Here is a 21,734-nt window from a genome sequence, read left to right on the forward strand (position 1 = left end):
CTTCTTTAAGATAACAATGTATGACAGGAGTAAAATGGTACAATGTGATACTGAATTTTCAGCTTGGGTTAGAAATTGCATATATTGATAATATTCATATTTTAATATTGTCTTGTCTGGAGAGAATTGATGAGGTTTTATTGCCAAATATCAGCACACGTTTTTGAACCCCACACCCTGCCATCAGATCACCATGGAAAAAATGGATCAGTCAGCTCAGTTTTTTATCCAAGAAAGGAGTAAATAACTTGAACAAGCTAGCCTGAAGTAAAAAAAAAAAAAAAAAAAAAAGACTTGGATGTATATCTTTCTCATCTGCATGAATTTACAACATCCATTTGAATTGGAACTGATGTATAGCCTTTAAAATAGTACAGGGTATTTAATTGAAGAGGATTGACAATATACAAGTAATAATGGGCTGTGGAAGAAATAATTGGTTATGAAGTTACAGTGCTGAAGGTTTTCTTTTTCTTTGTAATTTTCTATTGAGAATTTTCTCTTCTGTGTGTAGAAGATAAGCAGAAGCTATTGGTCCTGTTTGAAAAGAGATCTGGAGTTCATTAAGGTTCAAATAAACCTTCTGAAAAAAGAGAGGCGCAGGCCTTGTGTCTGTAATGCTGGGAGGGACAAAGGTCCTCTCCGTGCAACTAGAGAAAGCAGGCTTTGAATTTTCAGTTTGAGACTGGGGCACAGCTGATCACGATGGCTCAGGTAAATGACAGATAATTTACCAGTATTTTCATAAGCAGAGAGAAAGGGAAAGAAAAAGAAAGGATGTTCCTGTTCAAAAGTTGTTATGAAGATTTTTCCCAACATCCTGTGCTAGTTCCTCGCAGTTTCCTTTTATAAGTAATTATGAAGGATAAAGATCATAAATTATATCATAATTTGCCCCAATTAATGTTGGATGATCAATGCAGTTTGCAGAATTGAGTGATTTGGCTGCCCTAATGGATTGTGGTGAAAATGGATTTCTGTCACGTTATATAATGTTCTGTTATTGTCTTTAGCTCAGCTTGTGAGATGCTAGAAAATGTCTATTATTGCTGCTTGGAAGCTGGTGTCTTTCTTAGTTTGCCAAGCAAACTATTTGGGTTTTCTTCTCAATGCTATTACCAGGAATGTGGACAAATCCAAACCAGGAAGTGGCTGGATTTCCTATTCATAGGCTATATTTATGTAAAACAAAACAAACAGTGTGGATTCATTACAGATAAGTGTATTTGCTATACCCTTCTTTAAGACTGAAATCTCATGTATGAATTTCCAAGATTACTAATGTCCCAACTGTTTGACTGAGCTCTGCAAAAGCCATTGATAAAGATTTGTTTCCTGTCGTGGGACTAGTCACTGTTTCCAATTACCATCCTACTGTTTTATCTGCCACAGATTATTGACTATTTAGAAGACAGAATCAGAAGAAATGCAAATTAAAATGTAATCCTTTAAACTTGTGCCATGTTAAATCTCTGTTCTTTTGGCTTCTAAGCTTTCAATTTAGGATGATAATATTTTTTTTGAAACATGTGAGCCTTTCTTTCTCACTTTCTCTTTGACTCTTTGTCCTCCATTTCATTGATTAACTGCCTACTTTCACTCCACCATGCCTGCAGATGGAAAAGCCTTTTCTGAAGTCCTATATATTCCACCATATTTTATAAATTTCAGGTTGAAGAATGTACAGTACCTGCATTGCCCTGTTTTCAAGAAACAATGTGTAACTGTGGCTTGAATAAAAGTGTGGCCTGAAAAAAAAGGTAAACATAATTGCTCGGATGACTCAAGTTCTCTAGCAGAAATCTTCTATAAACAGATACATCTCTAGCTTGGAGAGCTTGGAGATGAGCACATTATCTTTATGACTGTCTGACTGGCTTTTGGCACAAGTCTCACAAGAAAATCCAGGTCTTGGCATCAAGCAAGTCTTGCAATTCATCCCTCTCATGCCATAGAAACATGTGTCCAGGGTCTGTTGTTTTGGAGACACATTTGAGATCTTGGCTGTTTGTCATGTCTGGAGGAACAGATTGGACAAACAGCTAGCCCAAGTTCAGTGTGGGACCTAGTTTCTCTCACAGGAAGGTAGGATGAAAGACAAACTTCATCTAGTTATTCATATATTTATGTAACATTTCTCTGCTGCCTGTTGCCATTTTTTCCCCCATTTTTAGCATGAATTTCCTCAGACACATTATTGGTTAGCTGATCTCATTTAGAATCACAGAATTCATCAAACCTAATGCTCCCAGAACTGGAAGCTATTGTGCAATGTGTATGCTCTTTAGGAATATTGGATTTGGCCTAACCATTGCTTTTGACTGTAGAAGACTCATAGCAGTGGAAGACTTTCCTTCCTGAAGCAGCCTTTGATTTTTAGCTACACATGATACACTGGCAGCCACCAGCTTCCTATGCATGCCCTGCTCAACACCTCATACAGAGCCATAGGGGACAAACACCTCAAATATGAGAGGTAATTTGATGTTAGTTCTGCTTCACCTCAGCATCTCACCTGAGCAGAGGCCAATGACTAATCACTCAAGATTTCAATGTATGAGTTTTCCTATTGAGGACAACATTCTTCTCCTTTCACTGAAAATCTCACAGAGAACTGGGACAGATGTTTTAGGAGCTGAAGGTGATAGTTTTGATAACAAAGTGTTCTTGAATGTAAAAAGATTTTATACAGAATCCTGGGCTTGCTGCTCCACACACAATGCATCTCCTTTTTGCAACCATGTTGGCAGCTTGCAAGCTTGTAGGCAGAGAAATTATATCATAAAATCATAGAATTGTTAAGGTTAGATAAGAACACTAAGATCACTGAGTCCAACTATGAACCCATCACCACCATGTCCACTAACCCATGTTCCAGTAGCCAGATGATTAAATATTTGGTTCCATGTTTTATTGTCGAATCTGTTGACTTTCAGAGCTATTACTGCTTGGAAATATGGTGCAATCACTGTCAAATGCAGGAAAGGCTTCAGGGGAATAGATGTGGGCTAACTCCCTCTCTGTGCTGAAATGCTCCTTCCACCATGCAGACCATGCATGGAGCCCCTCTGCACTTCTGAAGCACGTTGACTGGGTGTGGTGGAAATTTTGCATCCGATGAAATGTTTGTAAGCTCACAAGTTGAAGGACTTGTAAACAGACTTCTGAGACAAATGGAGTTTTAAAGCACTTGGTGAAAATGCCTGCAAACATCTGCAGAGAGGAGGATAAGCAAATGGCTGATTCACTGCTGGGTTTTGTCAGGGGAAGCAATGAGGGATGAAGGGCTTATCCTGAGCCTGTGATAACCTGAGGGATGACCTCACAAGTGAGGTATGTGGCTTTCCCATGCTGCCCTTCCTTCACCCACACTCTTTTCCCAAAGTGCATCATTCTCTGTGAGCAGTTGCTGTGAGAAACAAACATTCCTGCTTAAGGGTGTGTGTGGATGACCAGACAAGCAGGTTTTCTTTCTGCATCCAGTGTTTTCCACTCTTCTCACTGAAAAATTGGTAGTGGATGGTGAGTGCACCCAAAGGTCTTCACTGGCTGAAAGTAGACCAGCAGGACTCTCTATAATCACGATGTAGTGAGATTTACCACCAGCTGACCTGTTGGGGGTGAACCCATCAAAGTTCAAACAGTCAGCAAAGTTAATTGCTCGAGACATGGTTTGCAGCCGTGCTAAATGAGTGGCACTTGAATATTTTCTCAGTTTTCTAAAGATGGACGTGTTTTCTTTTAAGAACAGCTTTACATCTTTTCTTTCTAGCTTTTCATTTCTCTTTGAGCAAACTGTGCAGAGAAAACTCCCACTTAGCACTGATGGTAAGAAATTTTCTTGGCCAGTAAAGACAAGATGGTTCTTCCAGGCTCTGAGCCTGCTTTAGGGAGGTAAGGAAATGCTGCTGTCCTCAGCAGATGGGTGAATCGAAATGCAGGAAGAGCAGATGATTTGTGTTTGATCACACCGTATGTCCATGGCCAAGATTCAGAAGCAAATGTTTCAGGCTAACCCGAGTAACTGTTACCCTTCCTTATCTTGAGATCATCAAGGGAAATGTCAGAGCTTCCTGGAGATCAGAGCTGGCACTGCAAGACCCTGAGCGGAGCTGCGTGGAGCTGGGGGAAGGCCTCACATGCTGGGCCACCTGCAGCTTTTATTAGCTTCACTGTGACAAGGGCTGCTTCATTCATAGGCACTGGAGAGAGTGCACCAAGAATGACAATGCTGCTTCCTTCCGAGGAATAGATCACAAGCGTGGGATCTGTGCTAATTTCCGGAGAGCTCTCTCAAACAGGCCAAAAAAGGAGTTGGGACCAGCATTAGTGTTTGGGGATCTCCATCATCTCTCTTTTATTTTTGCAGAAGAACAGGTAATTGGAAGGTTAGAAACATTCTGCCCTTATGAGGCAGTATCTGTATTCTGAGCTAAATTAATTTATAAGCAGAGCTTGCATGAGATATACATCTTGAGGCTTTGAGCCAAGGGATTGTCTGTAATGTCTTTATTGCCACTTTAATGTGGTATACCTGCATGCTGCTCTTAGCCGAGAGATTTATGCTCTCCTTTTTCTCATCCTAAAATAATTTAATAAGAGAAAGATAAAAAAAATGGAATAGGCTTTCAATATCAATTTCTTCTGCAGCTATCCATAGTGCTGCATACCACCCAGAGCTTTCCACTGATTTCCTGGAGTTCCTAAAGGCTGCCTGCGACTTTGTTGGTCTGCACTGTCACTGATTTCCATACCTTCCCCATTTTGGTTTGCTTTTACATTTAACTCAGCCCTGAATTGTCTGGATTTCTGCTGGCTGTCAGGAATAATTACAGCTTCCCACTAAATTCTACTTCTGCCTTCAGATATCTGAGTTTTCTCAAACTACAATGCAGCAGTATTTTCCTTGGGAATCCAGTAGCAAGCATTCAGTTCTGAGTCAGTAATGATGTGATGCACTGTGCGCTAGCACACAAGGCAGACTGATTCCTTCTAAAAGGAATTAAAATAATTTCAAGAGAAACTGTGAGGGAAATAATAAAGCAGTGTGGAAATATGGCATGATTTTGGCAGAATATAGCTACAGTTCTCAGTAAACTGCAGAGTGATGATCATGTCTGCACTAGCATGACTTGGGTCAGGATTTAATCCAAAGTCTAAAGCTAATAGTATTTGGGAGGGATCCATTCTAGCTTCAGCCCAAAGCATTTTCTTTCCTTCCATCCCTTGCTGGGTAACTGCGTGGTCTGGTTTCAAAACAGCTTTTCCCATAGCTCTGGAGGTGAGTGAGGATTGTTCAAGGCTCACTGCTGTGAGGTCAGGGTTTGAAACATCACCCTTCCCTGCAGCAGAGTACAAGGATTAGCTTTTCCAGAGTTCATTCTTCACAGCATCATTGCCCAGACATCAGACAAATCTGCACTGTGGGCAGCTCCTTCAGCTCCTGCATCAGGGTCTGCTGCCAGGGTCCACTTCCCCCTCTGACAAGAACACAGAAGGCATACTCAGCCCCTTTCACCGAGCACAGAATGTCTCCTGGCTCCCCAGAACCCAGCTGGGCTTGAAGCATCGCGAGAGAAACTGAGCTTTAAGCACACAAAACAGAAATGCTGTACTTCCAGTTGGGAACTGTTTGCATTCTCAGATGAGGATGAGTCAAACAGCACGAGCTGTGACTACATGCTGAGAAAATATCATCTGGAGGACGGAGTGAGCCACAAGTACCCCCGTACCTTCTCACTGTATTCATTACAGGGTCCCCGTGACTGTTTATGAAGACAAGTCAGCTGTGGCTTGTTTGCTGAAGCAACAACCTCGTCTAAAAGATTTCTAAAATCTCCAGGCAGACTTCGTCATTGTGGATGAGACCTTGGCTATGACTGGAATGGGAAAAGATAGGTGGTAACTGCCTGGCAGGAACTGGCTCCGTGTTGGAAGGAGTTCCTTGGGAGCAAATATCCTCAGCACACTTAGCATTTGCTGTTGTACTTTCCTTTGTTTTATACCTGAAAACATAAAGAGAGCCAGGGAACAGAAATACATCTCTCAGCACTACAACAGCTGTAATTGGCCTGATGTTACATTGATCACAGTGCTCCTTCAGGCACTATACTTCCCAAATCAATGCATTTATGCTTAGCTAAAAATGATAACATTGGAATTTAATTAAACCCACTTGCTTGTCCCTGTTGGAGGGGAATGAAGATGGGGAAGAGCTAGAGTAACACCATGCAAGGATGGCCTGGCACCTCCAGCTTGTGGAGCAAGCATGGAAAGGCTGGGTATGTAAAACTGGCGAATATTTTGGAAAGTTCCTTCAAACTTGTTAACTCAGTACATCTGTAAATGCTGGCTGTGTTCCCAGCCTTTATTTTCAGCCCACTTTTCCTGTAAGCTCTTCTGCATTATCTCTTCGGATGCCAGCAGACTTTCCCATTAACTCTCAAAGATGTGAGGCAGGAGGAGGTGAAGCCCAGACTCTGAAGGGTGGTCAGCCCTGACACTGCTGTGCTGTTTCATGGCAACTGGATAATGAGGGGCAAACCATGCCTCAGTTTGCACTCAGTCAATGTGCATTTAACCAGTGGCAACTAACAACAGCTAGCACAGGATCCCAGAAGGAAAGAGTGGAAGGAGAAAATGGGGAGAAGCAAAGGCATGCCTGAAAAGTGGAGGTTTTACTGGTGACACAACAAAGAGCACTGTAAGAATGCTATGAGAACCCAATCCATAGCAAGTCTGGAGTTCCTTTGCCCCTCAGACAGCTTGTTTCTCTCATGTGCATGGGGCTCAGATATCTGACTTGTTACCTTGAGAGCAAGTTGCTAACCCTTTTGATGCTGAGGTTTTGCAGACAGACAGCTGAGGAATACACTTACATGTATGCATACGCCTGTGTACACAAGCTGTCTGTGTCTCTAATGCAATAATTTGCAGCTGTCAAATAGTTAATGTAGTCTAGGCTTGTGGACTCATAAATTTTGGTTTAACATGCAATTCTGCTCTGACAAGTGTCTGTATAAAAATAGCACCTTCCTACTGAAATGATCCGCTGTCTCTGTGTAATCACATGCAGATCTGATTAATTTGCTGACTAAATTAAAGGGAGCAGTTTTGAAAAATGGGTGCCTAAAGTTAGGTACATTCTATTTAGATACCTAAATATGCAGTAAGATTTTAAGTGCTGCTTAAGTCTTGTCACTCCAAGTTGCCCTTGAAGTACCTTTTAAAATCAGATTACCTTTTTGGGGCCCTAAGGCACAGAATTAGATAAGTGGGTTTGAAAATACTGACTTCATTTTTGTTCCATATAATCTCTGTTGTTTCTGGAGATATGCAACAGCTCCAGGAGTGGGCGAGCAGAATTCTTTTTCCCTTTTTTTGCAATTGTATAAACTGAAAAGATGACAACTTAACTTCTAGATCCCAGCATGGGTTTGTAGACCTGATAGCTGGAAAAGCAAACCAAACATGTTTTTTTGCTTGTAAACTGACTGCATTTGATCTGGAAATCATTGAGCTGCAATAAACATTAACTCCATGATCCCATTTTTATGGAGTCAGTTTTCAGACTAGAACCACACTTAACAAAACAATCATTATAACTGAACAGCAGTGCTTGTGAAAAGTGCTGTGTTGAAAATACTGATGAAAGAAGCCTTCTGTTTATCCGTGGAGCAGCAGTGACAGTGGCAGTGTGAGCTACAACACGCTGCTCCTCAACAATTGACATGATGGGATGAAGCAATGTTACAGCTTCAAGTAGGCTGTTTTGCTGGTTATGGAGCTCATGAGCTGGCGTAGTGCAAGTGGTTGCAGTGTCATGCTGTGCAGTTTTCTGTGGGTTAGGGCACCTCAACATATTGGCACTTCTCTAGCTACATGATTGCAAAAAGAAAAACCAACCAATTAAAAGATTAGGAAGCAAAGAGGAGGGAGCTCAGTTGCTATTGCTTACTTAGTTTTCTCATAGGAGCTCAGAGCTGTTTTGTCCATCAATGCTGGCTTTGCAGAGCTTGGAAGTTTTTATCCTTTTTTTTGTGTGCTGACATCTGTCTGTTGGACATCAAAGTGCAATCTTTGAAAGCCACAGAGTCATATGTCTTCCCGAACACTTAGTGATGATCTATACAAATGTGGGCAGTCTCACTCCTGGAGAAGACATTCTTCTGACATGACACGTTAAAGCAGCTCTTTGTATTTGGGCAGTAACAAAGATTCATTTGAAAGTATTAGCTGTCATCAGGGCTTGACCTCTTCAGAAAGTATTCTTTAGCAAGGGTTTTAAAGTGGGTTTGGAAACATAATTATTCTTGTCCTCGGGTAGAATCTAGGCAATTAATGTGCTCAGCTGACTTGCCGTTTTGGCTTCAATGGATGTTTATTCCCATAATGTAGGATTTCTGTGCGTGATCATTTTGTGGTGGCTGAGGATGATGGTAATGGGTGGATTAGATATGTGCAGACAGAGATACTGCTCAGGGTGACACATCCTTAATTGTCAGTAGTGCTATAGCAGCAGTGTGCTCAGTACTGTAGCTCTTCAGTGAAGGGGAAGAAGAGAGTATTTATCTCTTTGTTTTGTTCTCTGTGTATGAGTTTACAAAGCACTTCCAAAGTGGTTCATGGCAATGAGAAGGTTGTTTGTCTACATAACTAAAGCCAGTATACCACTTGGAAAATTGCACTTTATACCTTTTCTCCCACGTAATATTTCTGTATTATTTCTGTATTATTTCAATATGCATTTTTTATTCACCAACGTGTCATTAATACTTTGCCCTGAGGCTTTTATTAGTAGTGAGTCTCACGTATCTTGACTTTCTGGAGTTAATATACCCCTTGCTATAAATGGATATTGCTACACTTCATAGGGTTTTCCAAGAAAGTGGCAGAGAATAGATGGATTTGCAAAGGCTGCATTTTTGCACTAGATCCCCAAATTTATGCAGTTATCGCCAAGAGGATATTTTCCTGTCCCTGTCAGTCTCAGGCAATACCCCCAAACTTCATAGGTGAGGATTGGTCCAAATCCTGTAGTGGGATCAACTGGATAAGATATAAAACAGATTTGTGGGCTCATGAGCAGTTTCCCAGGATATCCATGGAATAAGAGCTCTGGATGAGAAGCCATACCTTGCTCCTTTTCCAACACAGGCTTATGAAGGGTCATTTTGAATGTTTCATAATATCTCTGTTCAAGATACATGCGCTCTGCCATCAGTCAGCTGCCATGAAAAGATGCCATTGCATATTCAGTTGTCTCCAACCACAGTTGGCTTTGGCCACATGAGGTGCTTTTCTCCATGATGTGTTGGTGCAGCCCTGTACCAATGATGCTGACTGGGCCCCAAACCAAAGCTGCAGTCAGGACAGGATGCAGACATCAGATGGATGGAGAGGGACATCAGGACAATTACTGTTTCCCATGAGTGACGTGTGCATGTTGCACCAGCTGGTCATGGCAGAGGGGTGGAAACACATCTTCTTAATGTGCACTTGCTAATATAAATTAATTATTATAATAATGAAGCCAAAGCATGATGAATCTGTTTTCTCCAGCCCATCTTTCATTCTGCCTTTGCTTTGGAAGTGGGTAAAAAAAAAGTCAGTGAATTTTTTGTTTTCGTTTGTGTAGTTAATTTGTCATTTTTGTTTTGTAATTGTTCCTATAGTTTAATTGATTTCTTACTGTGACTTGTCGTTTACTCAAAGGCATTTTATCATGGTAGAGCCTAAGTGTTATTGAACAACAAATGTTATGGGCAAGTTTTTCCAGCAGTCAAGCTGGAATCTGCAGGAAAATTTCATGGAAATGCCTAGATTGAGTTACAGACTGGGAACATCTGTCCTTTTATCAGCAAATATAGAGCTCCAAAGTATGAGAAGGTGCTTGTGGGTGCATGTTTTTGGTGGGGAGCAGGGACATTGTGCACAAGGTGTGTATGCAGGGTGGAATACTCAGTGAGGAAAAATACAGGAGGAGTGAAAATCTCACCTGCAGTTGGAGGAGTGGGTTAAGAAAGAACTGTTTGTCCACCTCACCTATAACCAACCAAAGGTCATGAATGTATTTTGTTCATGGAGCTGGGCTAAAATCAGCTGGTTTACTTCTCAGTGTTGTACTCAAGGTCCTGATAGCTGCACATCTAATCAGTGTTCAATTTCGCTACCTTTAGGAGGCCTTACTAATGAGCTTTATGCAGTACCTCCAACTCTTGGCATGGGACTGTTTCTTTTTGCCTGGAACTGCTCGTTTTTGCAGAGTGTGCTGTTCAGTGAAACTGGAATCAGGGGAGACACCAACCAGTAAAATCCCTTTATAAGAAGATGTGTGTGGGAAATATATATATATATATATATATATAGTATATATAGTATATATATAGTATTGCAATCTGCAAAGTAAAAAAAACCAACAAAAAAACAAACAAAAAAAACATTCCTTAATTACAGCCCTTTTCTCAGCTCTGTTGGAAAATAACAACACAAAAAGAGACAATGTCAGGTCTGTGGCTTTTGCATTCACAACCTGGGAGTGAGCTGGAAAGAGAGGCCCCAAATTATTTCCCTGTGTTTTAAGTGTGTGTTTGGTGGTCATTTGACTCCAGCTGTTGGGCACTGATGGAGCAGCAGCATGTACCCTCTGGAGATCAGTCAGACCTTGTCAACATGTAACTGGTCATTTGGGCAGCTCTGAGCTTTCTTTTAGTGAAAAGAAGCCAATTTAGTTTAGTGGCTACTTATGTTAGAAATATTTTAGCCCCTTCCATGAAGAAAAGTATGTTTAGGACAGAGAATATACTTTTGGTAACATCCAGTCTCACAGTCTAACTGGATATGTGAGATGAGTTTTACTGTGTATCCTTTGTGTTTGTGGCCCTGTGTAACTGCCTTCTGCTGAGTACCATTTTCAGTCAATTTAAGGATTGCTTGTCCAGGAAGAGATCCAGAGTTTGTGAGGCTTTTATTCTAACCATCTCTTTATATGTATCTTTAGCTGGAACGAAACTAAAGGAACATTGCATTTTCAACCCATTGGTGATCCTTTTCCAGTCAACATTACAAGAGCGTTGCAGGTTCTTACCACAAAAATGTCAAGTGTAAGTTTGAGGGCTTTAAACATTTATGATAGCGTGCTGAAGAAATCTGTGCAGAAGAGACCTTACTAGCATTAGGGAGCAACTGAAAACTCAAACAGGAAAACACTAAACAAAGGAAAAATAGCAAGTCAAAGTAAACATGGCTAGGAAGCCCATAGAAATCAAGGAGGCAATCTGCTTTCCAAAATGCTTCACGGCATCTCATCTCCGCTAATTAAGAAACCATTGGGCTGGTGCATTTAGCAGCAGCAGGGTTAGGGTTGGGTGAGCCCAGCCCCTCAGCCGGCTGCCATCTGCAGGGGCAGCACCCCAGGTAGGCACCGCTCCGCCCTCCATGCCACGGCAGGGGATGGGGGCAGGTGGGGAGGCAGAAGACGGCACAACCACTGACAGGACTCAGCCGTCTGTGAAACATTTTCCATTAATGTTTAATGTGTGTCAAAAATGTCAGCATGCGTAAGAGAGGCGGATGAATTATTTAGCTGTATGAGTGCCTTGCCCCATCTTTCCTGCTGATGCCTGCGAAACGTTTGCCGCAGTTTTGTTTGGAGTTTGGGTGCTGCCAGGGAGTCCTTTGGGGGAGCTCTGTGGTTTGATGCTTCATCAAGTCCAGGCAATCATGTGAGTGGGTGACCACAGGCACTGCTGGTGGTGTGGGTTTGTGGAGGAGAAGAGCTAGGGAAACTAAAATAGGGACAAAAGAGTGGGGTGCCCCTTTCCATGGGCTCAGGGCACGGATCTTGATTTATCCCTAACTGTGTGGGAAGGGAAAGATCCTCTCTGAGTTGCAGGTTTTGGCTTTTATTTTGTTCTTTTTTTTAAAAAAAATCAGCTTTACAGAAAGACACTGTAGCTGCATCATCAGCTCTAGCAAAAGGAAAGGACCAAAGAAAGGCATCTATCTGATCAGATGGGACTTGAAGTGAGTTGAGGGAGAAGCAAGTCTATTTAATAGTGAAGTGTGAGGCTTGGATGTGCTGCAATCCTACATGACCAGTTCAAAGTTCCCCTTGACATTCGCACAAGACACAAATGTTCCTCCTGGGCAAGAATACTTGCTGAAGGCAATGGGCACTTTATCAGCCTGTATGTGTTTGGATGGGGCATGCAGAACTCTGCCATCAAAGAGCAAGCATACAGATTGGGGCAAATGTAATTGCTTTGTTTGGTTGGTGTTTACTTTATTTTATTTTTTAAGGAAGTTGCAGGCCTTGGGACAAGGATCTCAATTGGTCTCTAATTAAAGTTGCTTTCTTTCGGTCTGGCATGAAATCCCCCTGAGAGGCAGATGTTTGCAAAGCACACTTGAGGCACTGGCATATGGTCCCTTTGTATGGCTGGCGTTTCAGCAAAGTGCCTCCTGAATGTTGTACATAATTAGATATTTCATTGTTGTTTTTTTTTTTTTCCCTGAGAAGTTGCTGGCGGCTGGGGACAGCCAGGACCCAAGAGCAAGGCTTCTGGGGAGACAGATGACAGGTTACAGGTGCTGCCTGATGCCCTGCTGCAGCTTTTTGGGTTCAGCCTGTCAACTAAACCAGCGCTAGCTAAAGAAAATTGCTCTGACCTCCAGAATTTAATAGAGGATGAGACCCTGTGTACCCAGCCTCTAAAATGTCACGGAGGACTTGCATCCTTCCTCCAGGAATCTGTGTGCACGTTTAAACTTTTTATAGGATTATAAAATTCTGAGGAATGTTTCCATAAGGAATCCAATTGTAATTGAGAGGGGAGTGAAATGAAAAGAAAATATTCATGCTCACTAGGCTTGGGTAGAAACTATGGCCATGCTTGTAATGCTCCTTCATATTACAAATGGCCCATAGCTCTTTATTGAGGCTGTAAAAGACTGTTGCATTTGGGTGGTTACTGGAGCACACCAAAACCTACAGGAAGATCCTTAGTAACTAAAAGCTCAAGGTGCTGAATATGATCATTTTCCTCTTGGAGAGCACGTTTGTTCTTCGCGTGTTTAAGAAATAAGATACAAAATGTAGTGTTGGATGACTTAGTCTTTTTCAACTCTCTTAACATCTCCCTTTCCTCCCCAAAAAGTCCTTTCTGCGTTCACTAGAGCATTTCCCATTACTAGTGCCTCGTTTTGCCTATTTATAAAAGCAGACTGAGACAATTCCCTGCTGCAAAAAGGTTTTGTGAGACAAAATTAATTCATGATTTTAAGGTATTTTTGAGGTCTGCGGACATGGCTGTGCTTTACTAATGTGAGCAGTCATTATCACCCTTCTGTAGATGTGAAAACCAAGATCTAGCACAGTTAAAACAGCTTGTTCAGGATCACAAAGCAATTCAGAAGCAAAAGTACAAATAGAGCCAAGTCTTTTGACTAGCAGTCAGATGTGCTATCCGCAGGGCTACCTATAATGTCTAATTATTTTCTAAGGCTAGGAACTGAAAGATCTCAGTCTGATCCCCAGGTTCTGATGAAAATAAAAGGGAAATGCATAAAAGATTGACTCACAGTCACTGAGTTCCCTTAGCATCTCTATTAGTGTTTGTTTAAAGTGAAATGAATAAAATCTCCTATGGATGAAGATGAAGCTCAGCCTCTGTCACAGACTGTGCATTGAAACCTTCTGATGTTTTGAACAATTTTGTGCCATGTATGAGAAGGCTGTTGGCTTAGGCGGGTTGCACAGGGTGCGGTGTTTTAGGCTTCAGATGCTAAATTCAGCTTATTAGAGACCACATGTGCACAGACGCTAATGAACTTGTGTGTTTGCTTCAAGGAGCTGTACCTTTATTGAAGCTTTGCCTATTCTTTGGCGTGCTTTCAAGCTGAGGCTACTGTTCAAATGTGTGGACATTCAAAGGCTGCGCTGGGAGGCTTGGTGCTGCCAAGTACCTCGTGGAAGGAATAACAATCTCAGCAATTAGCAATCTCCCTTGAAACCCAGCCCTGACTCTCACGCTGTTGGAGGCAGGGGAAGGAAGGGAAAGGAGCTGTGCTTGAAGCAGCTTTCCTTTTGCAAGCTTTTGAGCAGTGGGAAATAAGAGTGACTTTCTGATGTATATAGGGTAGAAAAGCTGCTGGAACTGTGACAAGCACTGGCAAAGCTTGGAAGCAGAGAAAGCCCAAAGCATCACTGTCCGATGGCTGTGACCAGAAGGATGTTCTATCAGGCAGTGGTGGTATGTAATTAATAGAAGGAAGGATAGAATAAGTAAAAAAATGGAGAAAATAATATTAGTTTTGGACTGAAACTACATATTACATAGAAAAACAGCATTCGTCTTTTCCTTTTAGAATAAATGTAGCAATGTATTGAATATAACTTTCCTCTCAGCTGGGATAAAGTGTTTGGCACCTGGTGCAGCAGTATGAGTCTTCTATGGAGGCCATCTATTTGGTTTCCATGGTTCTTGCAACTTGTCAGGGGGTCACCTGGAAAGCAAAGTTAAGGCATGGGTCTGTGTCAGTCTGTACAGTGGGGGCATGAAACGTTTAGTCCACAGAACCCTGATACTAGAGATCAGATTTTATGGTTGAATCCTCAATAACGTTCTTATTAGGTACTTTCCACAATGGTTTGTCTTCTGTGCTGCATTTATGCACATTCACACATGCAGAAATAAGTAGACTTAATTAAGCACAAGCTCAATTGCTGCACAACTCTTCAGTTATATTATATAGCAAAAGAACCTTCATAAGTCTGTGAAGGTCCCAGGGATTGTTGGTGTTTCCATTACAGAGCTGAAAGTGAGCTCTAGCTTTAGCTCTGCATGGGGTGAAGAGCATAGGCAATGCCAGCCATGCTTCCACTAGTAATAACTAGAGTGTCTCTGTTAGCTTTTGCTAATCTGCACACATGAGGGAGGACTGTCCAGTCTGACCTGCAGTCCCAGGACTGTAAACGCTTCCCGTGAGGCCAGGTATTACTGTTTATTAGTTAATAAGGAGAATAATAACCTTTGTTGGTGACATTTATAGCTCTGGGATGATCTATAATAGTTGTTAATGATTTTTACAAACTAATATTGCTTTCTTTCTAGCTGGTGCTGCATTTAGATTCAGTTCAATCCAATTCACTCCTTTCTTTCTCTGAGAAGTCAAATCTTTCTGCTGTCTGCATGAGGAAAGGAAGGCAGGGGAGCCTGGCAGGCTCCTAGGGAGCTTGGGGCACTGAAATGTTCTTTCTTTGCATCAAGGATCAGGCTGTCATCCGCAGAGGAGGGACTGGCAGATGCAGAGTGTCCAGGCCTATTTATCTCTGCCAGATGGTGCTAAAATGCAAGTCTGGAGCACATGTTGCTCTATTCAACAGAATGCTGTGCCATGCTGTGGCCTCTTTGCCTCTGAACCAATGAGCCTCAGCCAACAAAATCCCAGTGGCAAAGGCCCCAGCAGCCCTCAGCTAAGCCCCTGTGCATGGCTTGTGGAGCTCAGAGAGACCCAGCTAGGAAGGCTCAAAGCCCTGTGGTGGCAGACAATGGCATGCTACTAGAGAAGGTAAGGGTTAAAGAGAGCTTAGCACGTACAAGAAAAGGTAGATACTCGAGGCAGAAAAGCAGAAATAATGGTGAGAGAAAGGCTGGAGAAAGAAGCAAAAAGTATTAAGACAAGGAAAAAGGAGGATGATATTCTGCAAGGAAACAAAGGGATGGTTGTGTGAGTAAAGCACCGGGGAAGCATTGGGGAAATGAGGGTTGAGCTCTGCACAAACCTTCTGTCTGACACCGGACAAGTCAATTCTCTCTGTCTCCATTTGCAAAGACTACAATGGGATTAATAAAGTCTCCTTTGTTCTGCCTCTTTCTGCTCACATCAGATGTCCCTTCTGTTTGCACAATGTCGAAAGCAAAGATGCTACTGTACTGCAAACAAAAAATTAAGTCCACCAAGGCTTTGAGGGGAAAAAAGAGGTAGGAAGGCAAATAGGCTGTGATAAACATGGGAGATAAAATTTGAGGAAAAAAAATAAAAGAAAAAAGAGACATATAGGAGAGGCCTTTATTAAGGGAAGAAAAAAGAAACAATATGGACCAGATTAATCCTACTGTTGCCTCTTGGACTCCAGTGGAGCTCCTCAAGGGGTGAGTTTAGCCTAAGGAGTTCAGTTTTGTTTGGTTAAAGAAACTTCAAGCCAAAGTTTTTAAATAGTCAAATCTGTTCTGAGAACTATGAGAATGTGGGCTTTCGTGAAACGTTGCATGGGACTTGGGACGAACAACTCCCGCTGAAGGCAATGGGAGCCAAGTGATTAAGCCCCATGCAGTGCTCTGACAGGAGGCCTTCTTCTAGCCTACACATACGTTTTTCAGTATAGAAAGTATTTCCATATTTCCAGCAGCTGATTTTTATTTGAAGCCAAGAGCACACTGCATTTTTTCAGATTAGAGTTAAAGCTTTTCTAGGAAGAGCAACTCCGGATCAGACCATGGGTTCATGTAGCCTAAGACAGTATCTCCAGCAGAGGCTACTGACCTCTGCTTAGAGAAAGAAATCCTAAATCCTATGAGGCTCCTTCCCAGGGTAATTTATATTTCACTCCAGGAATTAGCATTTGGCTTTCACTCCAAAGATTGAAGGCTTATATTCTTTCCAAAACTCTTGTTTGTTTTCTTAATCTTTACAGTTCCCTGGAGCTGTTTGCTGTTTGCAGATCTGTGACCCACTGGGGAAGCCCTTTGAGCTGCTGACCTGCACGTCCTGCAGCAGCAAGTTCCCCGGACCATCTGGGGCATTTGTGCAGGGAAAAAAAGAAAGATTTTCATTTATTGGTTTTCTGCATTTAATGTGGAAATGTGCCTTAAAGCTTCCCGTCTCACACAGCTGGCTTCTCATTACAGCGTCTCACCTAAAACTGTGAGATGCTGCTGCTGCTGCTCAGGGAATCCCTGCTAGGAGATGAGCAGTGCATTTGCAACGTTGATCTGCCCTGAAAAATGACTCAGCCGTGCTGAGCATCCACTTCTTGAATTTTTCAGTGTTTCCAAGTTTCCAAGAATACGTTCTTCTGACAGCTACTCCTGCAGGCATGGTGTGCTTTCTTCTTGTGTGGGGAGAGCATGCTAAGCCAGGATGTGGCAAAGGTGTGAAATGCTGCGGGGTGACTGAGATGCGTCACAGTGCTCTCTGCACCTCTGATTCTCTCCTAGTAAAGAAGCTTGAGTTTCTTTGCAGAGCACTGTTAAACTTGCAGGTTAAAGGGCAGGAGGGACAATGTTGTGTACACTCATGCTTATGACAACGGTGAACCAGCAAATCCGTGCATGGATGAAGTGCCAGATGTCCAGTCTGCCCTTCCATCACCCATCTGTCCTTCTCTGTTCATCTGCTGCTGAGGAACTTGAGCCTTGTAAGGGGAGGAGAGCAGGGTCAGGCAGGACACTTAATCAGTGTCCAGGAACAGATCCGGCTAGGTGGCTTCATATCCAGAGCTCTGTGGAAAAATTAGGTGGTGCTATGCAGACATGGCTTCAGATCCAGCACGCAAGTAAACAAAACAACTGTATTGGAAACAGCTGGGGTGTTAGGATGAAACTGAACATTATTAGGGATATGTTTGTAATAACTTACGTACTGGGTAATGCATTGTTGCTGTTCTCAACCCTCCTGGAGACAGATGCCAGAGACCATATAGTTTTTGTAGCCCTCATTACAGCCATTGGTTTTCCTGTTCATATACCCCTTCTCCCAGTCCTTACTGGAAAGCCTAACAGCATGCTCTGAGGTAACAGCATGCTCTAACAGCATGTAGGTACCAACGTGTGGCTTTCATCAGGAGCTGAATTCATCTCGGAGGCAGTGGCCACAGCCCAGAGCTGAAGCTCAAGTGAGAATGTACACTGCCCAGAGCCAGGGCATTACTTGTTGTTCTACCTATGGGAATGTAACCCCTCATCCTGAGGGAAGTTGTGCAGATTTGGAAAGCTTTTGTGGATTCCCTAGCTGGAAGGATGGCTCAGTTTTCCAATTCCTTCACCATTTTAAAGCAGACTGACCTATCCTGGGGTATACTGAGAAAGCTGAAAAGGTCTGCTGGTGGTATCATTCACACTGGTGTCTGTACTTGCCTCTCCTGCATGCAGCCAGGGCACTGGGGCCGTTAGCAGCAAGCTGTCTGCCTGCAGCTCGGGACGTGATCATCTTTTGAAATCAAAGAGCTTTCTCCTGGTTTCCATGTGTATTGCCTCTATGAGATATACAGAGATTGAAGAGTGATTAAGTTTCAGTGAACCCTGGGTGTAGCTGGTTAAGTTAATAGCAGAGCCTCATTTCTTTAATGCAGAGTGTACAAAGTCTTGCTTACTTGAACACAAGAGGAGTTCAGCAACTGGCACTAAAATTCTAAGTGCTTTTCTGACACAAAATGCTCCTTAAAAATTCTCTGAGGATTGTGTTCCAAAGTCTATTCAAATGCACTTACATCAATTTCTCCTTCTTTTTATATCTCCTTCCATTTTATTAACCTTTCAGAACTTCTGAAGTAGTGAAATTCTTGAACTTGATGAAGTGAGATGAGTTGACTGTCTGTATTTTGATTTCACAAGCATATCTCTGATGATGTAAATGATATTCATTTATCAGCCGTAAGGGTCTGACTCTCAGTTCTTTTGTGCAAATGATAGACCTTTCCAGTCTCATTTCAAGAAATATGTACTGTTCACAAAACTTGGAGAAAATAAATGCTCTCATCTAATCTGTCCTTCATGTCTTCCTCTTTTGCAGGTTCATTCCGAAATGATGGCTTAAAAGCTGCTGATGTCCTGCCTATTCTAAAGGAGAAAGTGGCCTTCGTATCAGGTGAGTACATCCTTCCCGGTTCCCTCTATCCCAGCACAAGCACTACCTGCTGCGTGTTGGTCCTCATGGTGCACAAGGGACCAGTTTCACTTTGGGATGGTAGTATTTAAATTAGCTCTTCTGCTAAAATAATAAGGGCTATATGTGGAACAGGGCTACCCAGTAACACTTAGGGAGCTGGAAACTGGCCCATGGTGTTCTTCTTTGTATTCTGAGAAACAGGTAAATGGGCAGGATGGGAGGCATAAAATACAGCTTTTCAGCTCCATCACAGGCCTGGGCTGTTTTGGGACTCAGGATGGTTCAGGTCAGGGATCCAGCCTGAGTTCAGGGTCTATACATCACCAGTGTTTCTTTAGCCATCCCAATCTGCTTGCAGTAGAAGTACCACTAATGTTCTATTCAGAGGGGAATAGAACATGTGAACCAATTGTAAACTTGCATGAAGTCATTCAAACTGCATCATAAAAAGTGGTTGATCTTGCCTAATGCAAGAAGAAAGTAGCAGTCAGCCTGCTCTGCTCCTTCTTTGCTGTCTTACACTGCTCCAAAGAGAGGAATGCCATCAGAAAAGCAGTGTGTCTGCAGATCTGCTGGTGGCATGGAGATGAACTGGGTGCTCTGAGGAAACAAAAGGGGGAAGGATGGCTTCAGATGGAATATTTAATAACAACAACTTGTATGGGTTGTTTATGTAGCCCCTTCCCTTATGGTTTCTGAGTTCATCACAAAACCAGGGGGTCTCACATCAATTTATCAGCTCATTACATGCTGTTCTGGTCCATACTTGCCTTATAGGTGTGGAGGAGGGCTGAACAAGCTGTCCCAACACACCCCAGGGTTTTCTCACCATGATCTGCAGCAGAAGTAGGTCCTCATAGACTTAACATGCTCAAAATATACCTGTTCCTGGCCCAGCTCACTAAACAACAGCCCCAGCATTTCCACCAGCTCTCCAAGGTCTCTAAATGAAATGTTGATGGGCAGCAGGTGTCTGGGACCTTTGCAGATGGAATGTACTGAGATTCTGGTGTGTTACAATAGTCCCAGCATCACCCTCCAGCACGGAGTTTAACAACTGCTCCAACTCTCCCTGAGCTGGTGTAAGCAGATGAAGACAAGAACTGGAGTGCTTCAGCTGATGGGCTGATGGTTAGGTTCTTTTTAATTAAAATGGAATCACTTCCTAGAATATGCTTTGAGCACATAACAGAAAGTTTGCCAAAACATAAAGAAAAATCAAATTGCCAAACTTTGTGAGAATATATATATATATATATCCAAGCTGCATTTAGCACAGAGTCTGCAAGCAAGCGCATTGCACTTGCAGTCAGACTTCCTGGAGGAAAAGCAGAGTTTTATTGAGTCTTCTTCAGAGTTTTACACTACAGTTAATTTTAACGATAACAGAACAGTGAAGATGTCAAGGAGTTCATCTTGTCCTTACACCAGCAGAATTTATCAGCACACAAAGCATTCTGCTGAACATCTCAGCTGCATGTTGTTTTCTTTCTTTTTTCATCTGCTCTAACTCACTGCCTTGTCTTTTCAGCCCTGATGTGGCAGAGAACAAATGAGCTCAGGATGGCACAGCTGCACTGTTCTGTGTTTCAGCCTGGTGCATGTCCCATACCTTACCCATGCAGAATGTGAGGAAAGCAGGCAGGTTACCTGCCCTCAGCACTGTGCAACCTCAGGGGCACTCTCAAGGTTGCAGAAGTGCACTTAAATTCTGAATTGAAATACAGCTCTAACTAGCTGGGCACAGATTCATCCAGCCTGAATTATGCCTGGGGTTCAGTGCTGGTGCTTTCTCCTTGCTGGCTCAGCCAGTGGCTGGCACAGAGCTTTGCATCAGCATCACTGCACCAAGGGAGGATTTAGAGATGGATAATGGTGCAGTTTTATTCCTGGAACTGGTTCTTGACTTCTTCCATTGACCCTTGCTGGACTGAACTTGAGCAAAGTTCTTCTGTCTATATATCTAAATAGCACCTGAAAATCCCATTCTAGCTCTAATAAGCATAAAGAGAGCCTGAGCAGTCACAGTGCATCCCAGCCATCATAGTCTGATTGTTTCCATCACTGACCTTGTTGGAGCAGACTAAGCCCAGGGGCAGGAGGAGGCTTTGGCCGCTTGCTTGTTGCCTAAACCCTGATAAAATCTTGGCTTTGCCTGTGTGGTTCACTGTGTTGCTTCCAGCAATGGAATGGCTTTGGGAACCATTAGGGAGCCAGCTACAAGCCAAAGGCTGATTTTTATGTTCTGAGGAGGAGATGAGCACAGAAGAAAGGAAATAAAACAGGTTGTAGATTATTTTGGTGGATTTTTTCAGTGAGAGGTGGTGAAAGTGATATTTTGGAAGCTGTGGGTTCAGCCTTTCCTGGGAAACACAGATGCTGCTTTGGAAGGAAGGTTAAACTTGGAATGCTGTTCAGCTTGATTATATTCTTAGGAGTTTTTCTGTTATCAGTGCAGCATAGAAGGGAGTGGATGAGGCCCTTAGGAGAGGAAGGGGAACATGTTACTGTGTTGGAGCTTCTTATACACTTAGGCTGTGAAAAGATTTTTAGTTGATTAATGCAGGGGAATTTGCAGAAACTCTTTGCCCTTCCCTTACTTCTCCTCCAGAAGAGTTTTGCAGGATCTCACCAAGCACTTTCTGAGGGGGTGGTTGAGCATGGAAGAATCAGCAATGAAAGGCAGAAGGGTGTAATAGTTTGGTGATTTGGTGATAGGGGCACAGTGATGCCTGAACCTGAAGGGAAAACAGAGATTTTCCAAAAGGTCCTTCCAAGGACCTTCAGTGTAAATAGATCAGATTTAAGGACAACTTTGCAATTAGGTTTTGCTAATTTTAGGCTGG

The 21,734-nt window shown here is 42.6% G+C and overlaps 1 protein-coding gene across 24 annotated transcripts in view; it reads left to right on the top strand.

Moving 5' to 3' along the window:
• KALRN (kalirin RhoGEF kinase) overlaps nt 1-21,734 on the top strand; it is a 434,749-nt gene that overhangs the window by 126,498 nt on the left and 286,517 nt on the right. For all 24 annotated transcript variants that reach the window (XR_014947909.1, XR_014947910.1, XM_085552327.1 and 21 more), the window contains one exon: nt 18,793-18,867. Coding sequence is in view for 22 of the 24 variants with exons in the window: in XM_085552327.1 (XP_085408453.1) it covers nt 18,793-18,867 (75 nt within the window). In the remaining 2 variants the exon portion in view is untranslated. The remainder of the gene's footprint in view (nt 1-18,792; nt 18,868-21,734) is intronic.

This window comes from Coturnix japonica, chromosome 7, assembly GCF_054131305.1.
Source record: "Coturnix japonica strain WE chromosome 7, WE-NBRP24, whole genome shotgun sequence".
NCBI lineage: Eukaryota > Metazoa > Chordata > Aves > Galliformes > Phasianidae > Coturnix > Coturnix japonica.